The sequence below is a fragment of the Hemicordylus capensis genome, chromosome 4 (assembly GCF_027244095.1).
Source record: "Hemicordylus capensis ecotype Gifberg chromosome 4, rHemCap1.1.pri, whole genome shotgun sequence".
Lineage (NCBI taxonomy): Eukaryota > Metazoa > Chordata > Lepidosauria > Squamata > Cordylidae > Hemicordylus > Hemicordylus capensis.
The window spans coordinates 118,892,095-118,916,928 of NC_069660.1; the positions used below are offsets into that span (position 1 = coordinate 118,892,095).

At 45.4% G+C, this 24,834-nt stretch overlaps 2 protein-coding genes across 4 annotated transcripts in view; both read right to left on the minus strand.

The window, feature by feature from the left end:
* Positions 1-11,978, minus strand: part of LPAR3 (lysophosphatidic acid receptor 3) — a 61,022-nt gene extending 49,044 nt beyond the window's left edge. The window contains exons 1-2 of one of the 3 annotated variants that reach the window (XM_053242804.1): positions 11,869-11,978; positions 8,590-8,710 (exon numbers count right to left, since the gene is read on the minus strand). The gene's annotated coding sequence lies outside the window, so the exon portion shown is untranslated. Of the gene's footprint in view, positions 1-8,589; positions 8,711-9,700; positions 9,857-9,925; positions 10,015-11,868 lie in introns of those variants that run through there. The other 2 variants (XM_053242805.1, XM_053242802.1) reach the window with 2 other exon arrangements.
* A 2,192-nt stretch (positions 11,979-14,170) lies between these two features.
* Positions 14,171-19,859, minus strand: LOC128322082 (uncharacterized). The gene is made up of 6 exons (XM_053242791.1): positions 19,856-19,859; positions 19,149-19,171; positions 16,293-17,972; positions 15,987-16,112; positions 15,464-15,694; positions 14,171-14,492 (listed from the first exon to the last, which is right to left on the minus strand). The coding sequence occupies exons 3-6, from the start codon at positions 17,872-17,874 to the stop codon at positions 14,296-14,298; spliced, it is 2,136 nt and encodes a 711-aa protein (XP_053098766.1). The 5' UTR covers positions 17,875-17,972; positions 19,149-19,171; positions 19,856-19,859; the 3' UTR covers positions 14,171-14,295.
* Positions 19,860-24,834: the final 4,975 nt, after the last annotated feature.

Sequence of the window (24,834 nt, forward strand, 5' to 3'; positions counted from 1 at the left end):
CCCAAGCTCCTTGATGACAAACAGGTTTATCATGTAAGTAAGAAAGTAAGTAAATAAATAAATAAAAGACAACTTCTTAATAGGTGTCCATTATGTAAACACCACAAATCTGAGGGGGTGAGGCTAGCATGAACAGCTGTTCCTTCAAGCAATAAACATTTCACAGCTCCATTCCTATCAGACTAGAGTCTTTCATAAGAAACAAGAGTTTGGAATCAGCTTCAATTACATACAACTGAATTCTGTTAATGTTCCATGCTTGCCAACAAGTAATAGGCCTTATGAGCAGGGTTCCATCGTGTTATTTTCTTAAAATGTAACTGCCACATACAACATATATTCATAGTGCAAATTGCTTTTCCTGAAGCAATTTCCCTATATTCTTCTGGAAAGTAAGATTTGTTATTATTTAATAAGTGCTTGTGCTCTGTGTCCAAAGAAAGCAGCAATAACTAAGATTTGGATTTTATTTTTCAATACTTGAATCTCACTGCATTCAAAGAGCCTGTTCATATCTGTTTCTTTCTTCTCAGCCGTGAGCTATTATGAAAAGCCAACAGCAGCAGCTAAGGGGTGGGTGGGGGTTGAATTTTCATCCAGACCATACCATACCTTGGTCCAAAATAGATCAAGGAGGCATGCGGGGATGGCAGGGTGGGGTTATCAGCATAGATGTTGATTCTGCTTGGTTCTGCTCAACCTCACAATAGTTTTCAGCACCATTGACCATGGTATTCTTCAGGGGCATCTGAAGGGGTTGGGGTGGGATTGTCTAGTCTTGGACTAGTTCTGGTACTACCTCGAAGGGAGGATCCAGAGGTGTCACTGGGGCACTATTGCTCAGTCCTATGACCTTGGTTTTTGGAGTCCAGCAGAGGTCAAAATTGTCCCCCATGTTGTTCAATATCTACATTAAACTTCTAGAGGAGAGTGTCCATAGATTTGGGCAGCAGTGTCACCAGTATGCAGATGACACCCTGCTCTGTCTCACTATGTCATCAGATCTGAAGGAGACAATGGATATCTTAAATTAGGGGTTGTGGCTGTGATGAGCTGGATGTAAGCTAAGAAGGTGAGACTTTATCCAGACAAGATAGAGGTGTTGATCAACAGAAAACTTGATCAGGGACAGTGATTACAGGCTATTCTGGATTGGGCTGCACTCCCTCTGAAGGGACAGGTAGCAGTCTAGGGGTTCTCCTGAACCTGGCTTTGCTCCTGGAAGGTCATGTGGTGGCTGTGGCTAAGAGTGCCTTTGCACAACTTTAGCTAATGTACCAGCTGCAGTGTTTTTTTGAGACAGCAGATCTGGCCGCAGTTATCCATACCTTGGTCACATCCCAATTGGATTACTTCAGTGTGTACTGTGTGGGCTTTCCTTGAAATGTATTTGGAAACTACAGAATGTGGTGGTGAGACTGATTGTGACTACTCACTGTACACACATCACACCTGTTCCAAAGGATCTGCACTGGCTGTTGATCCATTTCCAGGTGAAATTCAGAGTGCTGTTTATTACCTTTAAAGCCCTAAATGGCTTGGACCCCAATTACTTTAAGGACTACTTTATCCAAAGTGAATCTACCCACGCGACAAGGTATGTTGGGAGGGCTTTCTTTCACTTGCCAACACCTGCTGAGGCTCAATTGTCACACAGACCGGGACAGGGCCTTCTCTGCAATTGCCCCAAGGTTATAGAACTTGTCCTAGAAGAGCTCTGCACAGTATTCTCCAGCCCAGTCTTTCATAAACAGCAAAAGTCTGTTTACTTCTGCCAGGAAGTACAGAATTTCATCCTGCTCTTAATTCTGGTTCTTTTATTATGTGCTTGGTTACAGGGTTTTTTTTAACTAGTTATTGTTTTATGAGATTTTATTGTTGTAATGGTTTGATTTGTTGTATATCACTCTGGTTTTTGTTTTTTTAAATAAAGGGTGGTTTAAACATGTAACAAACAAGCAAACTCTCCTCTCTCATGCCACCATTATAGTACATAAGCATCCCCCACAGGAGCTATTTAAAATACAAAAATGGAAGGGCAATGATATCTTTAAAGCCCATCTACTTTGACCCATAAAAAGGCAATATTATGCAAATAAGTATGGTGTTATATGCCATTTTGTACTCTACTCCTCTGGTTTAAGCCATCACATCCATGCCAAAATCTGTGAAGGGCAGACACTCAGTTCATCTCTAGTTACCACAAATTTAGACTCTAGAGGCTTTCATAATTTAAGATCTTCTGAAATTACGGTTTAGGAAGTCTATATATGGAGTTCAAACTAAAAACGTCATGCAAAGCTCTCATTTAGAGACTCCTAGAGTAGCTCAAAAGGAAGTTGGCAGCTCAGCCTGTAATGTGGACTCAGTCTCAGCATTTAAAATATTATAAAACCCTTTGCATCATTTTTAGATTTTTCTGCATCATGTTTTACTAAATATCTGTACTCATCTGCTTTCGTCATCACCATTTGATGCTTTCCTTCTTAATCTTCAGAAGAACTTTTCTCCTCTACATGGCTAGTTCATACAGAGAGAAGTAGTGCAAGCCAATGTGGATTAGTGAATAGTCTGGAGTTGGATGACTGGGTGTTTTGATACTTTTTGAGCCAATTGAACAATGTACAAACGTAGACAAAAATCACAGTTTCTCAGTCTATAAAACCAACACAGGGTTTCTTACAGAGATGTCACTATAACTGGTTTAGATTAGGGAAAGGAAAGCCTGTATACAGTGGAAATATAATGCAAACAAATAATAAGTTAAATTACTTTTTTTATTCCCTGAAGCAGCATAATTTCTAATAATCAGAAATGTAGAACAGCAGGTTTCTTAATTCACAACAGTGAAAGTATAAATACCAGGATCCAAAAAAGAGTCCATATGCAGAAGTAAAGTTACACACACACGGATCATCCTTGTTGGGAGTGCAAGTAGCTGCCGCATGTACAGCAGCTGGGGTGCACATGGGAGATTCCTGAAGCACATACCCCAGTGCTTGAATTACTGCGTGGAAGAAAGGGCGGTTTCAATATGTCCCAACTCACCCCAATTTCAGTACAATTATGGTAGCCTAGGGAGCCATCACAAAAGGAAAGAGAATCAGGGCCACTCTGATCCCCCTGTAATTTGAACACTAACATTCTTACAACATTTCTCATCTATGGCAGGGTAGCACCCAACTTAACTAGGCACCCCTCTAAGTTCCTCCCTCCTACTCACATGTTGTCAGAACAGTACTGCTAATCCATTTGGCATATGTAGGAGAGGAACAGGCTTTGAAAGCGAAGAAGGGATTTGAGGATCAAATTGCTGAAGATACAAAATAATAATAAAACTGTTCTTCAAATGTACTGTATGCTTTGGTAGTTTGTTGGTTCAATAAAAAAAATCTTGTCCTAATACTGTTATAGTGCAATTCGATGCATGTTTACTCAGAAGTATGTCCCACTGTCTCCAGTGGGGCTTACTCTCTAGTAAGTGTATTTTGGATTGTATGCTTAGATTATAAAGGGCATGGGGGATGTAAATGAATTATTTGCATCAGTGTTTATTGCACAGCATGTTGGAGTGATGCCCATATCTCAGCCAATACTTATAGGCAGTGCCTTTGAAGAACTCTGTCATAAAGAATGTCAGGGATGATGTTTTAGAACTGATTGACAAAATCAAAAACTAACAAGTTACTGGACTCAAACAGCATTCACAGAGTTCTTACTAACTGAAAAAGGAAAACTGTTGGGTTTTTTTCACACATTCATACATAGCTTATAAATAAAAATCAGTCTCCCAACCAAAGAATTGGAAGATAGTCAATGTAACATTGATTTTAAATATGTAATCCAGAGAGCACCCAGGAAATTACAACCTAATTTCCATCTTACATAACTTTTGTGGAAAGCATTATCAAGGCTTGGATTGTTAAATATATAGGAAGCATTAGCATGGTTCTCGCAAAGAAAAGTGTTTTAGAATTATGTGAGAATGTCAACAAACATGTAGATAGATAGGGATGATTCATCATAAACTGCAGGCAGGGTTGAACAGCAAGATAGCCATGTAAATTGTTGAGGATGGAGTAATCCCAAGAACGCTATAAGGAGCTTCAAAAAGAAGTCTCCAGACTAAGGAATCGGGCAACAGAAAGATAGATGTGATTCAGTGCTAAGTGCAAAGCGATGCACACTGAGATCAAAAAGTGGAAACTTTACATGTAGGCTAATGTGACCTTGGAGATTAATTAAAAATGTGTGAAATAGCTACTTCAGTCACTATGAATAACTGCAAGGGCAGTGTACCGTAAAAAGATGTATTCCACATTAATCTGTTCAAAGTGATCTTGCAAATCCTTTCTTGGTTTGCTTGTATGCTCTAATCAGGAACCAGGAAAATGGACAGGCGTGAAGCTTCTATATACTGAATAAATATACTTGGGGAGGGCATTTGAGGAAGGCCTTGGTGGTAGAAAAGGAAAATATTGTGTCGTCGAGTCAATGTTGACTCCTGGCAACCACAGAGCCATGTGGTTTTCTTGGTAGAATACAGGAGTGGTTTACCATCACCTTTCTCCCACGCAGTATGAGATGATACCTTTGCCGTTGTCAATGAAGTGAGCATCCATCTCCAGCACCTTCCTATATCGCTGCTGCCCGATATAGGTGACCACAAATATATATTTACTAGGCAGAGTTTGGGAAGCACACTGGCAGGGATTTGAACTAACAGCCTCTTGTTCCCAAGGAAGATCCCAGGTTCAGTCCCTGACATCTTCAGGTAGGGCTGGAAAAGACCCTTGTTGAAACCCTGGAGAGCCACTGCTGACTTACTGAATTAGATGGACCAATGGTCTGACTCGGTACAAGGCAGCATCATACATGCATAGATCCTTACTGCTTCTACTTTAACTGGCAGCAGCTCTCCTCCTTTCCCTTCCCCATTATCTAAGAGCCTTTTAACTGAAGATGCTGGGGGACTGAACCTGTGCCCTAACATGCACAAAGAAAATGTTGCTATACTGAGCTGTGGCCCCTCCCCAAATGCCAGACACAGACACAATGGGGCCAGGTTTCACCCACTACACAAGTTTGTGTGTGGATGTATGCAAGGGCCAGTACTAAGAGTCATATTAACAATGTTAGCATACCCTGTTTGCATTCTCAAAGCAGAAAAAGATCCAAGTGTTTTGTGATCTAAGAAGCCACGAGCAGGCACCCTCAAGGTTCCTGACGTTTCTTAATTACAGTGCACTTAAAATAAATTCGAGTCCAACCTAGAGACATCTAGGATTTGCATCCTACGACAGGGTGTATTTTTATGTTGCTTTCCGGTAAAACCCATATAAAGAAAAGACGAAAATACCCAAATTCTACGGTGGTTGCTATCAATAGACATCAAGTCCTAAGCAGTATATTAAGTATGCCCTCCTCTACTTCACCCATTGTATTAAATGCATGAAATGAGAGGACTAGCAGTATGCCCCAAAACCTGTGTTTCACACTTCCCTGTGCATTGGGGAATAGAGCACCTAGCACAAACTTCAGGAGATTGCCAGAGGTTGGGCTGCTCCTTGCCAAAAGGCGTTCCTTTGTTCCTTCATTGTAGGTTCCTCCTACAATTTCCTGGTTCCACCTCATTTTTCTGGAGGCTAAATAATAATTCGGACATACTTAAAAGATCAATTATCAATGGAATGCAATAACCAAAAAAGCTAATTTGTGCCGACACCACATTAAAAACTGTCATGCTGAGCGGCTCTCGTGGTGGTGGAATAGTTTTCTACCATTGAAAGCCATCTTTACACATATGCAAACCTTTTGCTGCCATCAATAAAAAGGGGCATGTATCTGGCCATGAGATCTGTGCTAACACAGGTTAATGGTATCAGTAATACTTTATTAGAATTAGTGGCTGACATGTAGATTAACCGTGGATATGCAAGGTTTTTCTGTTGCACAAAATGGGAGGGCGATTTACCCGTTCATTCTATAGCTGCTTATACCTCTCTAAACTGTTCCTGAGAGTAGGGAGACCCTCAGGAAGATAATTTTGGGAGGCACAGATGGCTACAGAGGGAAAGTGGGAAATATATACACACACACACACACACCCAGAAAAACCTGGCAAATTTATGAAAGGTTAGTCTGGCTATCACCCACTGTATATATGGTCTTAATATGAAGAGAGAATTGGAGGGCAAGTAATTTTTTTTTAATACTTAAAGCTGATTGACCAAGGAACTACTTTTGGACTGGGCAATTTAAATAACTGGGGTCTGTATGAACCTATTTGTGCCACTGCCTGAATCCAATGATGCCTCCCAGGGCTACAAATTAGATACACTGGAACACAGATCATTTCCATGCATGCAGGAAGGAGGGAGGGGTCGAAATCTGTTGAACAGCAAAAAAGGGCACATGGCCGAGGAGTTCTGAACCCCACCACTGCCTGCTCTTACTTCCCCACAGCCCCTCTCTCCAAGCACTTTTCTGCCAGCTGAGCACACTTCTGGTACCAGAGTTCAGCTGGGGAAAAGAATGCCGCAGGTGACAGACGGCAGATAGGAGAACTTGCAGATAGGAGAAGAATTTTCCACTCCCTAGCTGCACACCCTGTTTGCTGTTAAAAACCCAGTTTCCCTATGTGATTGGGGAAGATCTATATTTAAACATATGGATTGGCCACCATCATCATACGCAACCTGACCCTCCAAACAAGTGGATCTCATGTTCAACCCACTAAAGAGGTAATTTCCAGCTATTCCCAGTAATGAGCCTTCTTCTACATTTCAGAATGTGCATACAGTGCAGGGCAAGGTGGGAGGGCACATCTCATGCAGCCTCATTAGCATACCTACAACATACCTACATGTCTACAAGTGTAGATGCAGGCGACTCCTGTACATGAAGTTCCAATCACATGAAGTACATGCACTTCTGCCCTATGTGAATTCACTGAATGGACACACGGCAGCCCAGGCATATAAAAAGGGCTACTGACAGGAAGAGGCTGAAAGGCATCATCTCAGACTGCACAGGAGGAGGCAATGGTAAACCCCTCCACCGTTCACTCTAAGGCGTGCGCACATGTGTGCGCTCACAAGTTTTTGGATGTCAGCTCAGTTCATTTTAGATTCCACTCAGGTTGAATCAGGAAGGCCCCATTCTGAATGCACATGCACACACACTGCCTTGATACTGCCGCCCAGAAAAAAACTCATTACACACAGAGATGAAAAAAAAATCAGAGGAACCACTGAACCCCTCCTGTATTCTACCAAAGACAACCACAGGGCTCTGTGGTTGCCAGGAGTCGACACTGACTCAACGGCACACTTTACCTTTTACTGACACAGTATTCTAGTAAAAAGCTGCCACACAGCTTTCTAGCGACATGATACAACTGCAAGTGTTTTACTAAAAAATTATAGGTCTAGCTTACCCATGTACATACACTATGGGGTAGACATCATGCAGACTGTATGACAGACACAAAAAGGCATACATGCAGACTCTAGTAACAAATGCATGAATGAATCCACTCTGGGCCAGTCCTGCGGTCCTGGCTATACTTGATAGTGGTAAACACATTACTACTATCAAGTTGAGCAGTGGTGGCACCAAGTGGATTTAATCCCCACTTGGTGCCACTCAGTTTCATGTATCAAATAGTCAACCATTTGTCCTGCAATATCTATTTGCCTACAAGGCTCAGTGACTTTAAACTCTGGCTATTAATCGGTCGCCTTCACAATCAGCAGTAAATGGACCAGATTACAGTAAATTCATTGATATTTCTTTAAAAAGTGTTACATACTTGTATCTTAATTCTACATGTATATTATATATGCACATTATATATAGACTGGTTTATATTCTATCATATTAAAATATATAGATAGATAGATATAGATATATAGATATAGATATATATAGGCTAGATGAGCAAAGTTGTTTGAATGTCTTTTGTATAATGTTTACATGCTGGGAAGAAATCTATCCCAGGGAGCTAGATCTTGAAAGAGCTGCTCTCCATTTTGTCACAAGGGAGCCCTGAGATAAGAGTAGAAGCCAACCCTTCACATCTTATCTGCAAGCCTGATAATACACTGAGAAACCCAGCTCAGTTGCAGTCTGTGATTACAGTTGATTAGATTTTAGCCTTGCAAGTTACTCAGGATTTGAACTGGATCCTTATTTAAATAGTGCTTGCTTTATTTATTTATTTATTTATTTATTTATTTATTTATTCGATTTCTATACCACTCTTTCAAAATGGCTCAGGGCAGTTTACATAGAGAAATAATAAATAAATAAGATGGATCCCTGTCCCCAAAGGGCTCACAATCTAAAAAGAAACAAATGATAGACACCAGCAACAATCACTGGAGGTACTGTGCTGGTGGTGGATAGGGCCAGTTACTCTCCCCCTGCTAAATAAAAGAGAATCACCAGTTAAAGGTGCCTCTTTGCCAAGTTAGCACGGGTTATGCCAAGTTAGCAGGGGTTGCAGCAGGCACTTCAGCAAAAATTGCATCCCTCACTAGAGGAATCCAACATGCATCCCCATGACCATAATACAGTACTACCTACCAGGGTTGGAAGAGTTGTGTTGTCAGATTTTTCAGCTCCTGTATAGCCAGAGTCTTTTCCAGTTCTGCTGCCTTATGAAACTGCAGGCGTTTACTCCTTCAGGGCATCCTGTATATCTAAACTGAGCACCACAAGAAGACAAAAGTTTCAGTATGCAGCACGATCTATTTATCCAGCAGTAAACCCCATGACATTCAATAGGATTTTTTCTCAAGTAAATGTGGATAGGAGAGACCTGTAACCAAGGACCAACTTGTAACCTAAGTTGCATACAGCTGATGGGCAAGAACTAGCACATGAAAAGGCAACAAGTCTTGCCGAAGTTTGGAAACATTTTTGCGCCCTCCAACGTTTCCAAACGTCGTATTCTAGCGAATGGATGCTCTCTCCTACACACACACCATTGTTGTCGGGGGCGGGCGGGGGACACTATGGCTAATCCAAAAGTAAGGATTACTCCAGAGCAGCTACATCGTAACTAAGCCAGAGTTCCAAAAATAAGCGAGCTATGTGGAACATAAGTTAGAATACAAATTTAAAAGATCCTTGCCTCCCAGAAGCGGTTTAATCCGAAGCAGAAGTCACACGAAGAGCAAACTTTTGCCGAGCCGCGCCGGAGTCAAGCGTTCAGACGCAAGAACAAACGGACCAACAGTAGGTAGCGACAATCGGACTGGGCGATTGACCGCGGGCACCACCGCTTGACTCAATCGAATCTTCGAGACAAACTACAGGTCCCCCCCCCCGCCTTCTTTCGGAAGCAGTGATTTGAAAAGGGCCCCCCAGATCGCTTGCCTTGCCCTCTGTGGGAATGAAGGATCCCTCCCGCCTGCACCCCACTTCCCGTCTCTCCCTGCGCTGGAAAAAGCGAAAGGAGCGCGCAAGTAACTGCCTGCAGGGACAGCGGTGACAGCCAGACTAACTCGTCAGTAGCTCCACTGAAGTGAGTGGAGAACACGTTTGTCATGACTCACTTGGCCTATTAATGGCAATGGGACTTCTCGTGAGTATTGCGTCTGGCTGTCAGCCCCTGTCCTTCGCCCGGCCACCCGCTCCCTCCTTCCCTCCCGGGAGTGTCCAAGGAAAGGGCTCCCGCCACTCACTCACTCACCGCAGGAGCCCGCAGCTCAGCCGCCTTCCCCGCAAGCGGGACATCCGCCCTGCTGCAGCCACGCGGCTCTGCAGGAGCCCCTTCCCAAAACACTGGGCGGTGCAAGGATGAGCCGGGCAAAGCAATTGGAGTGTGTGGCCACCCCAGCGCCGCCGGCTAAGTCGCGAACGTGGGCGTAAAATGGGCTTCTCCGGCACAAGGGGGAGGGAAGAAAGACACACTAACCCTTGCCAGTCTGAGGCGCTGCCGCCGCCCAGCGCTCCTTAAAGGAGGACTCTCTGGAGGAGCGGCAGCCTCCTACTTGGGGTTCGTTCGTTGTCGAGGAGGTACAGGTACCGGGGCGCGAGCGGGACGCTAGGGGGCAACGTTTACAGTTTTGATGCGTCTATTATTATTTAGTTATGTCTCGTCGCCTTTATAGCTGGACTCGCCCTGCTGCTGCTGCCGCCTCCAAGGAGCTCACAGCACCTTACATGGGGAGTAATAGCCCTTCGTTATCGCCCACAAGAAGCCTGTTTAAGTAGATTAGGCAGAGAGAGAGAGAGAGAGACTGAGACTGACTAGCCCAGGGTCACATCATAAGATCAGAGGCGCATCTAGGGAAAATAGCTCCTAGGGCAAGCACTGAAATTGCGCCCTTGTCCAAACAGGAATGATGGGACTTGTAGTCAACAATATCTGGAAATCCTTGTTAAAAGGAACACTGTACCATCTAGACATGGTTGTTGATCAAAACATGAAAACATGAGCCATCTCTGTAAAAGACTTAGAACAACAGTCAGGAGTTATGTGAGGATTCCAAATGTCATTTTCTCTGTCTCATATCATGCTTTTTTAAAAAACATGACTTTGTCCTAGACTAGAGGATCACCTGCCCAAATAGCCACTAGTAAAATAGGGGAAGAAGAAGGTGGTGGGGTGTGTGTGTGTGTGTGTGTGTGTGTGTGTGTGTCTATAAACCAGTGAATGATTCCTGCCAGCCTTTGTCTTATGATTACTGTTGGCTCATGATGGGGTATATGTGCATTCACCACACTAGTGCTTACTTTGACACCAGGAGGGAGGAGGATGCATTAGTTTGCCACACTAGAATTTTCAACAGGAGCAGACAGCCAGGTTCTGCCAGGGCCAAAACAAGCCCCTGCCCGAGTAAGAAATCATTGTAATTTGCCCCTTCCCATCACAAGCAGTGTGCTGTTCTTTTATTATTGATTCTAAATCTCAGATATCCCAGTCATGGATGGAAAATTCAAGGTCAGTTTACAAGATACACATTTTCTACATGGAAGTTTCTTCTGTGCAGGTGTTGTGCAGAAACCCATGTGTAGTGACTGCCAGGGGCATAGCAAGGTTGGAATGGGCCAAGATGAGATTTTAAAATGGGCCACCAGCCCCTCAATGTCCAGGGCCTCCACGCACCCCAGGCCCCCAAGGATTTAAGTCTGATATTTCAAAATAAGTATGCTGCCTGGAAATACATTTCACTGAATACACACACAGACACTTCATAATATATAGTGATATACATTGAGTACTATATATTTGTGCTACTTTTAATGCCTAGAACACACCAGAAACACTAATTATTAAAATGGCCTCCTCGCTGCAGATTAGCAAAGGAGACTTTCAACCATGCAGGGTGAGCCTATGTTTGTTTTCTCAGAATTCTTGAACAAATTTAGTAAAGTTTGATTCCAGGAGGTTTTTCACATGAGGCTTTTAAAGCCCTTTAACACACATCTCCTCTGGAATGGAGGTTCTGCATTCACATGTTGGCCAGATGTACCCTGAAGTCCTGTGAGTTATTGGAGAGCAGTTCACACACAAGAAAAATAAAATAAAAGCACAACACATGCTTCACAGTTCTCACTCAGACCTTCTGGGTTGCAAAACAACTTGAATATAAGTGCATTTATACATGAATGAATGAATATAATATTGCTTGTTCCAGAAGTTTTTGTAATTTTCTGCCATGAAACAAGTAACAGGCCTTTTTAGATAGTAAAAAGCCAGAAATTTAAAGCCAGAAATTTTTCAATCTGTTTTAAATTAAATATTCAGAGGCTTCTCAGTCTCCCCCCCACCCCATATCAAAGCCCTATGGCAAGCAGATCCCTATATACCTGGGGTGGGGGGAGGGTAACCACAAAAAGGAATTCACAGTCTACCTTGCAAAAGCTGTGTTGGATGGTCTGGGCAGAGAGTCTGCTGCAGAGAACTCTTCCATCCTGCCTCCTTCCTGGCTTGTGGGGGAATGCCAAGTTCAGGCTTCAGGGAGGCCTACACGGAGGCCTCTCTGGAAGCCCCGCCCACCTGCCAATCAGCTGAGAGGCGGGGAGAGAAGAAGAGCTCTCTGCAGTTTGCAGGCCGCTCGGATCCTAGGCCAAGAGCCGGAGGGCAAGGCAAGCAGGATGGCAAGTGGCTGAGGGGCCCTGGGACTGGGCCAGTGGGCAATGGGGTGGGGGGTAGCAGGAACCGGTGTGGTGCCCCCTCCTCAGTGGCGCCTAGGGCACGTGCCCTGGCTGCCCCCCCCGCAAGTTCCACCCTTGAATGCAGGTGGTGTGCCTTTCTCTTGACAAGATGCATCCTTTCTTTCCTCGTTGCAGGTACTGTCATGGTTAGGTGTGCAGTGGCTTGTGATATCCATGTTGAGATCTGATTTGGCAATTTTGCTGAGCCAAGGCAAAGGGATGTGTATTAGTTGCTAGGCAACAGCAAGGGACTTTCAGCTGCTGTTTTGTTGGCTCCCCGACCCCTGGGCCAAATATCCCATTTATTTTTGGAGTTGGCCCTGGGCTGGCATATATTGATACAGATATGAACTATTCTCTATCAGAAGAAAAGAGAGAGAGAGAGAGAGAGAAACTATTTGCTAAATGTGCTTTCAAAATTCAGCCATCTGGTCTTGTCAAAATAAGGAAATTCTATAAAAGTAGTTCCATTTTTATTAAGGGGCATCCAAAACAGTCATATCTCCTGGAGCTGTTTATTTCTCTTAAGTTAAAACAATTAGTAGACTAAATGTTGGTCACTCTGGCCAGGAAATTGAATCGTTTTAAGAAAATCAGTGTATGACCATCCAGTTAGCATAATGTTAATAAAATGTAATAATGGTGTCAGGATTACAGAAACTCTCTCTTCACTTTTAAAAGGAAACTGACATTGACGTTTGGATGATATTCCTGAATCATTGCCAGAGTATCAAGCTTGTTGCCTAGAGCTGTCTGAATCAGGCGCACCATTTGTCTGAAACATCACCTCTTTGCATTACTGCATTCATGGGCACAGCACTCCCATGGTGATGTGTTGTTCTAGGTGCAAACACTCAGCCCAATGTATCCCATTAAGAAGGCATCTTCTGTTGATTCTAATGATTCTTCTCAGTGCATGCACAATGAGCCTCAAGAGCAAACATATTCTTGTCCTTACACTTGACCATCTTTAAGGGCTGTTAGAGATGGTCAACGACAGGCATTCGACCACTGAGTTCTGTAGCTAATGCAGTGGTCCCTGCATTGCTGTCTTATTTCATTGTCATATCAAATCTAACATCTGCAGTGACAAGTGCTCTCTTTCAGGCTTTCCTTCTTCTCTCTTCTCCGGCAGAAAAACAGCCTGGAGGCTAAAGGTCTAATCTCATTGCTGATCCTGCATTTGGGAGGAGGCCTGCTGTGTAGGGGGCCTCTTCATTCTCTTTCCCTGAAGTATCAGCAGGGATGGATTGCCCTGGGTGGAGGTCTGATACAGAGCTCTCATGATATAAAGGTGGTCTCCTTGGGTTCTTCTGCCAGAGGACAAGCAAGGCTGGAAGGTCCTGGGAGGTGGCATGATATGGAGGCTGCCTTTTTTTGTTTTTTCCTGTCATGATCTACAGAGAGCCACCCCCACGGCTTTTCTTCCTGCAAAGGAAATGGAAGTGCCACCTCCTAGCTGTTCCCCCAGGGCCAAATCAGTCACTCTCAGTTTGACTCCGCCTGGATCTAAGCCTCCAGCTGCTGCTTTGGCTCTTGGTGGAAAATAAGAGGGCTGGAGAATAACATTTGGCCTCGAACTTGGGCCTTCCAGCTGTTGTTTGATTACAGCTCCCATAGTCCCCAGTAGTTGCAGTAGCCAATAGTCAGGGTTGATGGGAACTGTAGCCAAACAGCAACTGGAGGGCTGGAGTTGTGCAGCCCTGCCCTAAATCAAGCTTCCTCTTCCACATCACCATTCCATCCTCTTCCACACAGGGCAGATCCCTCTTGAGGGCCAAAATCCAGCCTCCTAGCCATACATGTTGGGGCAGACAGGCTCTGTATGAGCCTCCTGGCAAGGAACTGTCTATCTTGAGCTACATCTTGAACCTCTCAAACATCTCTTGGCCCTGAGTGGACTGGCCAAGAGAGTCTTTTCTGTAGCTGAGTTTGACCCAAAGACCTTTTTACCCAACTCTACCCAAAGAATATTCAAAGCAAGACAAATGTATTTTCTTTAAAATAAAACATTTTATTTTTTTAAACAATAAATATGCAAGTTTTATTGCTGTTCTATCTCTACATCCTATTAAAACAAATATTTAATTTTTAAAAAATATATACACAGCATTTTATTGCTACTTATGTAAATAGTAGCACAGTTGTCTCTTTTAATTTGCCTTCCCCTTCTTCCTCAGCAACGTCCAGCTCCCTTGGAGGAACCATGATCCCCATAGTGGCTTCTACCCTGGCCAGTCTGTTCCTTAGCTGCCTCAATTGTCCCCTCAGTGCCTTGAAGCTTTGTAAGCATTCCTGGCAGCTGTGGAGGTCTCTTTGGCCTTGAAGGAGAGAAAACAAACAGGGTGAAGGGGCCTGTCCTCCACCATGTCAGTCCCTGCACGGACTTCTAGTTCCCTTCCATGCCCAGCACAGACTTCTCCTCTCTGTCTTGAAAACCCTCCATGGCTATGTACACACACACACCCCAGGTGAATTTGCACCTCGTCAGGTTGATTTTTGCTCTTCCAGCTTCTCTGTCTTCAGGAGCCACCTGAAGGTCTCCCGCTCACTAAAACAACTCTTTCTCTTCCCTCTCGCTGACCCTTGGGTCTGGAACAGCCACTCAGATGTGGCCCCTCGTCTCTCTCCTATCCCTCCAATGATACCTGAAAACCCACCTCCACTGCGCAGCTTTTGGCGTAATGCCTCAGTAGAGGCAGCTCCATCGGCTTGAATTGAATGCCCCTTATGCTTTCCTCTCCCATTCCTCCTCTTCCTCACTTGTCTCTCCAAAGCCAAAGTTTAGACTGTATGCTCCTGGTGGCAGGGAACTTTTGCCCATGTACATTGATGACACTATAAGGAGGATTTGCAATATGCACAATTGTATATCATCCTCCTTGGTTTCCTGTTTCATCTCAACTTAAACTCAAAAGGGCTGATATTTGTTTTCCTTTTAGCATTCATATTCTGCTCTTCCTCAAGCAGCTCAGGGAGGTTTATACATGGTTATTTTTTTCCTCACAATAACCCTAAGAGGTAAGTTAGGCTGTGGGACAAGTGACTGGCCCAAAGTCACCCAGAGAGTTTCATGACTGGATGAGAATTCAAACCTGGGTCTCCCTGGTCCTAAGGAGGTGCAGCTGAAATACATACACATCTTTCCCCCACTTGCCCCCACCTCAGCTTCCCTCTACTTCTTCTATTGTATCCCTGCCTCTGTTTTTAGACTATAAGTTTTTTAGATTGTAAAATCACAATGAGGATGGAAAAGGTAGAGGTTATGGAGTGCTGCCTCTGTGAGACTTACGGTCACGCAGCTGATGGACCTGTATCTCTACCAAACTCTGCAGAGTTTCTTTCACATTGCTGAGGTCCGGCTCCAGAGGAGGTGGGGAAGGAGGAGGTGGTGGAGAGGGATGCAGGAGGAGGGAAGAGGTGGAGGTGGAGGGTGGGATGGAGGCAACCTCAAGGGAGGCAGAGGACAATGATGAATCAGACCCAGAGGGCTGGAGAAGTGCAGCAGGGCCTGCAGGAACATCTGCAAGAGAGAAGAAGAAGCAGGAGGTCAGCTGCAAAGGCTGACATCCTACCACACCCACCATCACTTGCCCTCACTGCTCACTCTGTGAAGCTGTTGGATTACAGGCACTGGAGCTTGGACACATGAAAGACAGAAAATGAAGGAACACTTCAGCAAGCACTGACAACCCACACAGAGGCCTCCCCCCTGAAACCTTAGATGCTGACTCAAATCAAGCATTTCAACATGAAATAAACAAAAGAGCCATTCTTAGCCCAGCAGCAATTTCAGGGGCATGCTGTGAACATACCTTCCCTTTCCCACCGCTGCAGCCGAACTTCACTGCGGATGAGCCTTGTCCGCATGTGTCCAATTTGCAGGTTGATGGCCCGGAGAGAACGAGGGAACTGTTGGGAAATGCGGCGAACCCTCAGTTCTGCAACAAAGAGAACAAAAATGAACAAATGTTGTATGTGCTGACCAGGCTGAGTGCTGGTGACTTGCAAAAAGGGCAGTGTTAGGGCTTAGTCCATCATCTGGGCTGGGTATCAAAACTGCAGCTGATCTTTGTGCTGGGTGTATATGGAAAAGGTTTCCGGGGTGTCGCAATACTTACGCTGCTGGACATAGTCATGCTGTAACCGTTTGAGGAGTTCTACTTCTTGCTGAAGATAATTATCAGCAATGGAAGGCTCTAGTAAGGGCTCTGAAACAGAAGCTGCTTCCTTTGGAGTGTCTGTGAGGATGGAAGGACCTGGCACTGAGGTATCCTCAATAAGCACTTTCCCCAGTAGGTCATTGGTGATACAAAGTGTTGGAAGGGGCCCTGGCATCAAGGTTTCCTCAATGAGCAATTCACCCAGGATGTCGTTGGTGATGCAAGGTGCTGGAAGGGGTTCTGGCATGGAGGGTTCCTCAATGAGCGCTTCCCCCAGGATGTTGGTGATGTGAGGTGCTGGACGGGGTGCTGGCATGGAGGATTCCTCAGTGAGCTCTTCCCCCAGAATGTCATTGGTGATACGAGGTGCTGGAAGGGGTTCTGGCATGGAGCGTTCCTCAATGAGCGCTTCCCCCAGGATGTCATTGGTCATGCGAGGTGCTAGAGGGGGTTCTGGCATGGAGGGTTCCTCAGTGAGCTCTTCGCCAAGGATGTCGTTGGTGATACGAGGTGCTGGAAGTGGTTCTGGCATGAAGGGTTCCTCAGTGAGCTCTTCCCCCAGGATGTTGTTGGTGAGACGAGGTGCTGGAAGAGGTTCTGGCATGGAGGATTCCTCAGTGAGCGCTTCCCCCAGGATGTCATTGGTCATGCAAGGTGCTGGAGGGGGTTCTGGCATGGAGGGTTCCTCAGTGAGCTCTTCCCCCAGGATGTCATTGGTCATGCGAGGTGCTGGAGGGGGTTCTGGCATGGAGGGTTCCTCAGTGAGCTCTTCCCCCAGGATGTCGTTGGTGATGCGAGGTGCTGGAAGTGGTTCTGGCATGGAGGATCCCTCAATGAGCGCTTCCCCCAGGATGTCATTGGTCATGTGAGGTACTGGAAGAGGTTCTGGCATGGAGGGTTCCTCAATGAGCGCTTCCCCCAGGATGTCATTGGTCATGCGTGGTGCTGGAAGGGGTTCTGTCATGGAGGGTTCCTCATTGAGCTCTTCCCCCAGGATGTCCTCGGTGATGTGAGTTGCTGGAAGTGGTTTTGGCATGGAAGGTTCCTCAGTGAGCTCTTCCCCCAGGATGCCATTTGTGATGTGAGTTGCTGGAAGAGGTTCTGGCATGTAGGGTTCCTCAGTGAGCTCTTCCTTCAGGATGTCATTTGTGATGTGAGTTCCTGGAAGAGGTTCTGGCATGGAGGATTCCTCAGTGAGCGCTTCCCCCAGGATGTCTTTGATGATGTGAGTTGCTGGAAGAGTTTCTGGCACGGAGGGTTTCTCAGTGAGCTCTTCCCCCAGGATGTCATTGGTGATGTGAGTTGCTGGAAGGGGTTCTGGCATGGAGGGTTCCTCAGTGAGCTCTTCCCCCAGGATGTTGTTGGTGATGCGAGGTGCTGGAAGGGATTCTGGCACGGAGGGTTCCTCAATGAGCACTTCCCCCAGGATGTCATTGGTCATGCGAGGTTCTGGAAGGGGTTCTGTCACAGAGGGTTCCTCAGTGAGCTCTTCCCCCAGGATGTTGTTGGTGATGCGAGGCGCTGGAAGGGGTTCTGGCATGGAGGGTTCCTCAATGAGCTTTTTCCCCTTAGTGTCCCCCAAAACATTGGGGAGTCCCCCAGAAAATGGTGCAACATGGGTTGGGTTTCTGGGATGACCTGAAAGAGAGGAAATAAAGCAGGAATCAGGAAATGATCGTGGCTTGTAGGCCTGATAGAAATCGCCTCCTTTTTCTTCCTAGGTTAGCCAGCTGGGAAGTAGCCTGGGATTGTGGGTGAGGTGGGCCACCCAAGGAAACAACCAAGGAATGAAGAGGAGTACATTGCATAGCATGACTGGCAAGACAGCCCTCACCAAGTACACTTCAGAAGGGAGTGCAATGGCCAGGCTCTGTCTGCTGTACATACAAGTGCAGCTGCCTTCTGCCAAGTCATACTCTTGGCTCTCTTTGCCCTACTCTGGCTGGCAGCCACTCTTGGGCAGAGGCTTTTTCCTAGCTAGCTAAGATCCTTTAACAGAAGATGATGAAGTCTCAACAGGAGACCTTGTGCATGCAAAGCAATTGTTCCACTACTGGGCTATGGGCTCTCCCTTCTGTGTGAGGAAAGAAGCTTCTCCTTTGAGCAGAATGGGAGCTGATGGTTGACATGGACTATCTCTGGTTCACGAACCATCCCCCAGTTACAGCCTCTTGGCCTAGTGGGGTGGGGGTTCTTGAAAATCTGCCTGGATGCCATAAGCAGGAAGCATAGCTGTGATCTCAGGAATGCGGGCCTGGCTCCTAAAGGTAGAAAACTGTGGTCAGAGAAAGAAAGAGTCTCTTTGGACCAAGCTCAGAGCACATTGGCCAGGAAATGTTGCCCTTGTTTTCAGGTGATCCTCCAATTCCATCTTGACCCATGTAATTGTCAAAAAATGAGATACTTTGGAAATAATTAGCTTCCTCTTCTTGAAGGCAGGGAGAAAAAGACCCAGAGGATGTTTTGGGGCTGGGTGTGGGCAAAGCGTTCTCGCAGGACTTTTTCAAAAGTGCACAACCTCTAAAGGAGAATGACCAAACCTACCTGCCTGCTGCCACAGCCCTTTCCCCATCTCCTCCTCGAATGGAGGATAGCTAGATGTGACTCACAGACACACACACACCCCAGTCTCCTCTAACACTTTCGGCTGCATCAACAGCAGAGGTGGCTGAACCTGCCCTCCTGCTATCCATCCATCAGATGGGTGTCTGCCCATCTCTCTCCATTGTCTAAGAGAAACAGTTCTCCAAGGAGGCTTTCCCTGGGGGGCTGGGGAGCCCTGAGGAGAAGCAGGCACTCTCATCATCCACTTACCTGTCAGTGCCCCCTCTTCATCCCTGCAGAGATAAGGAGAAATATTCTTAGTAGCAAATCACAGGAAAGAGAGGGTCTCCTCCCCCAGTAATACTAGGGGTATTGCTAGTATTACTAGGGGTATTACTAGTATGTGCCCTCCCTCTAATTTTAATTCACATGCAGCCAAGTATGTCCTCTCCCCTAATCCTTCTAGCTGGCCCTGCTAATTTTGGATGATTCCATAGTTGGGAGCAGTGAATGTAATTGCTGTTGAATGTCACTCACTGCATTTTGCTCAGAGTATTTTTCATTGAGGATTGACTGGTTGTGGCGGGGCAGGGGGTGGGCCTGCTCTCGTAGTTCACAGTCATGAAGCCAGCTTTCCCACCCCTCTCCAGTGTAGTTTCCCCACTTTTTAAAAAGCCCCCCCCCCCCGCAAAGGGACACATATATGCTGTTTTGTTTTTTAAATAGGAGGGAGGCAGCCTGCCAAAGGTATCAAGGGGACAGTTGATGAAATTGGCATTTGATTCAGCAGCCAATTACTGGCATTCTGAACATGGAAAGGAGATGGGCTCACCTTGATGAGGCAATATATGCCACACCTGGGTTTGGGCTATGTCTAAACACCTCCCCCTCATCACTCCCCCCCCCATCCCTTCAGCTGGCCACACCAGAGCCAAAAGCATTAAGAGGAGTCAAGGGTAGAGAAGAAAGCAACTCACTTTGGTTCTGCCTCTGGGTGAGACCTATGGGAACATGAAAGAAGAAAAGGTTAGGCATGTTCTTGGAAATAACATGGGGGTGCTGGGGGGCAGCTTTTGAAGTCAGCTTCAACTGGTGGGCAAGATTTCCCCACAACCCCCCAAGTGGGCCCACAGGAGCCAGCCAGTAGCTACTGAGTGATACAGCTTCATCGGTCTAGGACCTCCAAGCTTAAGAAACACAGTGGAAATCAGCCAAGCAGGTGACCTTTGAGGGCTGCCTTCATTTCAAGGAAAAGCTGTGTGGTGTGAATAGTGGTGGTGAACTTGTGACCACTGAAGTTCCCACAGGGAGCACAAACACGTGTGAACACAGCAGGCTGGGCTTCAGTTCTCTGCCCAGACAGGCTAAAACAACGGAAGGGCATCTTTAAAAACTAAGTCCACACCGCCATTAGATTTTGTTTCACCCACCATGCCAGAGACTTACCTGCAGGCCACACATGACCAACAGCCACCCATCTTGACAACTAAGCTGATAAGCTGCTGATAAACTGACAGCCGAAGACAGCCAATTTATCGAAGATGCTTCAGCTAATCTAAAACGCTGCCAAGTGAGCCTGCTGCAGAATCTTCACAGGTTTCCAAGGGGAACCATGATGGCAGAATTCTGTGGCTGACTGTGAAGTCACAAGTTACTGTTACTGGTCATGCTGGCTCTGGTTTGAATCCAAACACTGTCTTGGGGGTGCAGCTCAAAGTGTCAGAGCACCAGGGGCGAGTCATCCCAGTCCTGCCCTCCCTGCTCCCCACATGTCACTTTCTATTCATTTGACTTTCCCCTTCTGTTAACAAATTCTGAAGGAAGGGGATGCTTCTGGATAGGGGTGGGCTGCAGCTGCTGCTTGTACAGTTGGACACAAAGTTTATAATAAGCCTTGCACGAGTCCTCTGTAACATGTAAGAGCGCAAAGGCAACAGCCACATCCATTGCATGTCCCCAGCTAATTTCCCACCTAATCACTTAGATTAGATTTCCACCTAATCACTTGCTGAAGTCCTTTAGCTAGGAAATTCCTCTAAATCACATTCAGCACTGAGGCCTGTCTCTGTTCAGAATACACAAAAAGAAAGCCAATTAACTTGTGGAACTCATCACCTCTAGATGCGGTGATGACCACTGGCTTAGATGGGCTTGAAAGGGGGTTATAAACATTCACAGAGGAGGAGAGATCCCTCTGTGGCTATTAGTCATGATGGCTATAGAGAACCTCCAGGTGCACAGGCAGAATCCCAGATGCTGGGGACATGCAGTGGGTGCGGCTGTTGCCTTTGCATTCTTACATGTTACAGAGGAAGCATGCAGGTTTATTATAAACTTTGTGTCCAACCGCACAAGCAGCTGCTGCAGCCCACCCCTACCCACAAGCATCCCCTTCCTTCAGAATTTGCTTACAGAAGGAAAAAGGCGAATGAATCGAAAGTGACCGAGAGGGAGGGAGGGGAAATAAGAAGGACAAAGAAAGAGGGGAAGCACAAAAAATGAAGATGGCCCACAAAGAATGAGAGGGCGCAACAGAAGGCTGTAATGTACTTTTTGTATAAGGTTATGACAATGAAAGCAAACAATTATCCCCGCCCCCCTCTGTTTCTTCTTAGGAAACAACCCACATCCTTATTAAACTCAATAGGCCCAACTGTACAAAATCTTAGTTTCTGCTGCATATAGTTTGATGTACTGCACATTAAAATGAACATTGGACAAAGGGACCTCCTCTCTGTCCTCTCAAAAGACCCACCATGGTAGCTCATGGCCCCACAGGGGATGGATGAATCCCACTAAGGATGCTGCTCTTACATTTTTAGGCATTCTAGCGATTGCCTTCTTACAGCTATTATTTCTGCCATTATAGTTAAACCACATGTTGTTGTTGGAAGTGCTTTTGCTTAATGTTTTGTTGACATTCTGTCAGCTGGTATGTATCCCTCACTTCCTGCCCCTCTGGCTGCTGCCGCCACCAACAGCACTGCAATTACTCTCCAGTATATTATTTTATCAGGAAGCAAAAAGGTGTCACATAGAAATATGGAAGCACTCAGTTGCTGTTGAAAGTCACTTTGCTCAGAGTGTTTTTTGCTCAGAATGTTTTTCCTTGAGGATTGACTGGTCGGTGGGGGGGGGGGGGGACAGAGGCGCTCTTACCCCCAGACATTGGGGCCCTGGTCCATGGCCTCCAGGGGCAGACTCCAAATGGTCGGGGGGGGGGGCTCCTGCAACCACCTGTGCCTGCCTCACCACACCGTACGTCCGGTGTTTTTGTTTTGTATAATTTAAGCGAGGAGTGGCAGCTGGAGAGTGAGCTTAGCAAGACTTGCCTACCTGCTCCCCCGGTGTTGTCCGAAGTGACCGCTGGGCTTGTCTATTCAGCCCAGTGGCTCTTGATAACTGCGAGGCGCTCCAGCGCGTGGCATCATGGGCTTGTGGCAATCTATTTTAACTGCACCGGTGTGCTGTAGCACCTCGCAGTAAACAAGAGCCTCTGGGCTGAATGGACAGGCCGAGTGGTCACTCCGGTCACCACCACCAGGGGGTGGGAGGCAAGTTCTGCTCAGCTCAACCACCCACCCCCCCGGCCCACCCCTCAGCCACACACATGCCATGGTGGCTTGAATTATGCAAAAACAAAAAAACAAAAAACAGAGGCATGGCGTGGCGGGCGCAGGGTGGCTGTTGGAGGCACCCCAGTTGCCTAGGTACATCCCTGGCACGGGGAAGGGCGGACCTGCTCTCATAGTTTACAGTCATGAGGCCAACTTTCCCACCCCTCTCCACAGAAGTTTTTCAACTTTTTAAAGAGTCCCCCCCACAAAAAATAAATAAAAATAAAGGACATGTTTCAGGTGAACGAATGGCAACAAAAAGAAGAATGACCTAGGTGAGTCCAATAGAAACTCTATATTGCACCACAAGAACCCACCCACACAAAACCTTTGCTGTATGCAATATTAAATAAATCTGTAAAAAGACATTAAGGGGACACATTCAACTGCAACCTAATATTGTAAGGATTTTTCTCAAAACATACCAAAAGATGAAAGTTGCTGGATATTTAATATATACTGTTTTAGAATTACCCACATATATACTCAAATCAATACATAAATCCTTAAAATCATCAAAATTCACATATACATACACATTAAAATAACCAATAATACCCATTATGTTAATATTTCATATGGGCTAATACATAAAATCTAAAAGCACCCAACTATTCTTTCAATAATCCCTTCGTTTTATAGCTTCATGAGTTCCAAACTTCCAAAAGGTGCACAAATGCAAAGAAGAGGTCACAAAACTCTATATGGACTTCTTGTACCATATGTGCTGATGTTTTAAAATCCATATCCATAAGTAGCTTCCTCTGTCTCGAAAAGGTGGTAAAACCAGCTCCACATTCTACAATGCATGTGTAAGCACTCCTTTCTGTACTGAGCTGAAAATGCCATCAGATAAATTCTGATTTTATTTATTTACCCTATTCAGATGTTAGATTATGTTCAGATGTTACAGATGCTACACATGTACACATTTTCTGTGAATGCTTGTACATGGATTCATTTAAAAGGTGGACCTGAGTACAGGCCCCTCAAACACAGGCTACAGATATGAAGTGTACCATTGTTCGTGCATTGAACGTAACTTGTGAATAGGGCTTATTTGTACACATAATATGCTTTCAAGGACACTGATTCCTTTTCAAGGACACTTGATTTGCTTACATGGCAGTCCAAGGAGCACACTTCAATTTCCTTAAAAGGAAACAGCACTAGCATTTTTTGCTGTTTTTGTAATATCTTTTATTGACCGACCAATCAATCAAACTATATCAGGGGCTATCAATGGCCAGTTATGGAGAAGATGGCATGATTCTGTCATGAATACAATGTAGCAACACATGTATTTTGCCATAGGAATGTTTACAAAATATATAATGCATAAAGGTGGCATAAAGACACTGGTTGATACCAATGCTAACAAGGCACATGTGAATCCATGTCAGCATCCAGACTGCTGCTGCTCCATTGCACTCATGGGAGCAGGGACGTATCTAAGGTGGGGCAGGCAGGGTACGTGCCCTGGGCGCCACTTGAAGGGGGGCACCATTTTTAATTTTTTTTTTTTTAAAAATGGCCACCAAAAACAAAATGGCCACTGTGCATGCTAAAATGGCCTCTGTGAGTCCCTAGGCCATGCCAGGCCTCGCAGAGGCCATTTGAGCATGCGTGGAGGCCATTTTGTTTTCAGCCATTTTTAAAAACAAATATTTTTAAAATGGCCACTGCACATGCTCAAATGGTCCCTGCGAGGCCCTAGAGACCAGAGGGGGGAGGGGAACCTTTGCAGACCCCCTCATGGCCTTTAGGAAGCCCCTCGAAGGGGCTACAGGTGAATTGTTTTTTTAAAAAAATATATAATATAAGTCACTGTACACATATTCAGATTGGCACTATGTACAGAGAATCAGGGCTTGTGAATACTGAGCTGAAGCTTATGAGCTAGGATTGTATTCATTTGCTCTTACTTTGCTTCTTGTGATAAGTGAGTTAAATATGATGTCTTAATAATATGGCTATTAATGGTGAGTTTGTCTTTGAATCAGTGTGAAATCCTTAGTTTTAAGGCCCACTGGGAGTTTCTTTCTCACTTTCTCTCATTTTAACTGTCTGAAATACTAGAATATATTCCAAGCAGTGACGCAGTTTACTCTGCATATCCTTTAATTATTTTCAGAGTATCTGGGAAAAGTCAAATTCTCCATTTATTTTTAAAACTTATGTAATAGTGATGCTACAGTGCATAGTAGAGAATGAGACAGGCACTTCTGTTTAGTTTTCCAAGTACACCTCCACATAGTATTTGGGTATTTCATGAGCCTCAGCATACTGAAATTTGTAGTTTTCCATAATTTTTTGGTCTGGCTATGTCCACTGCTAAA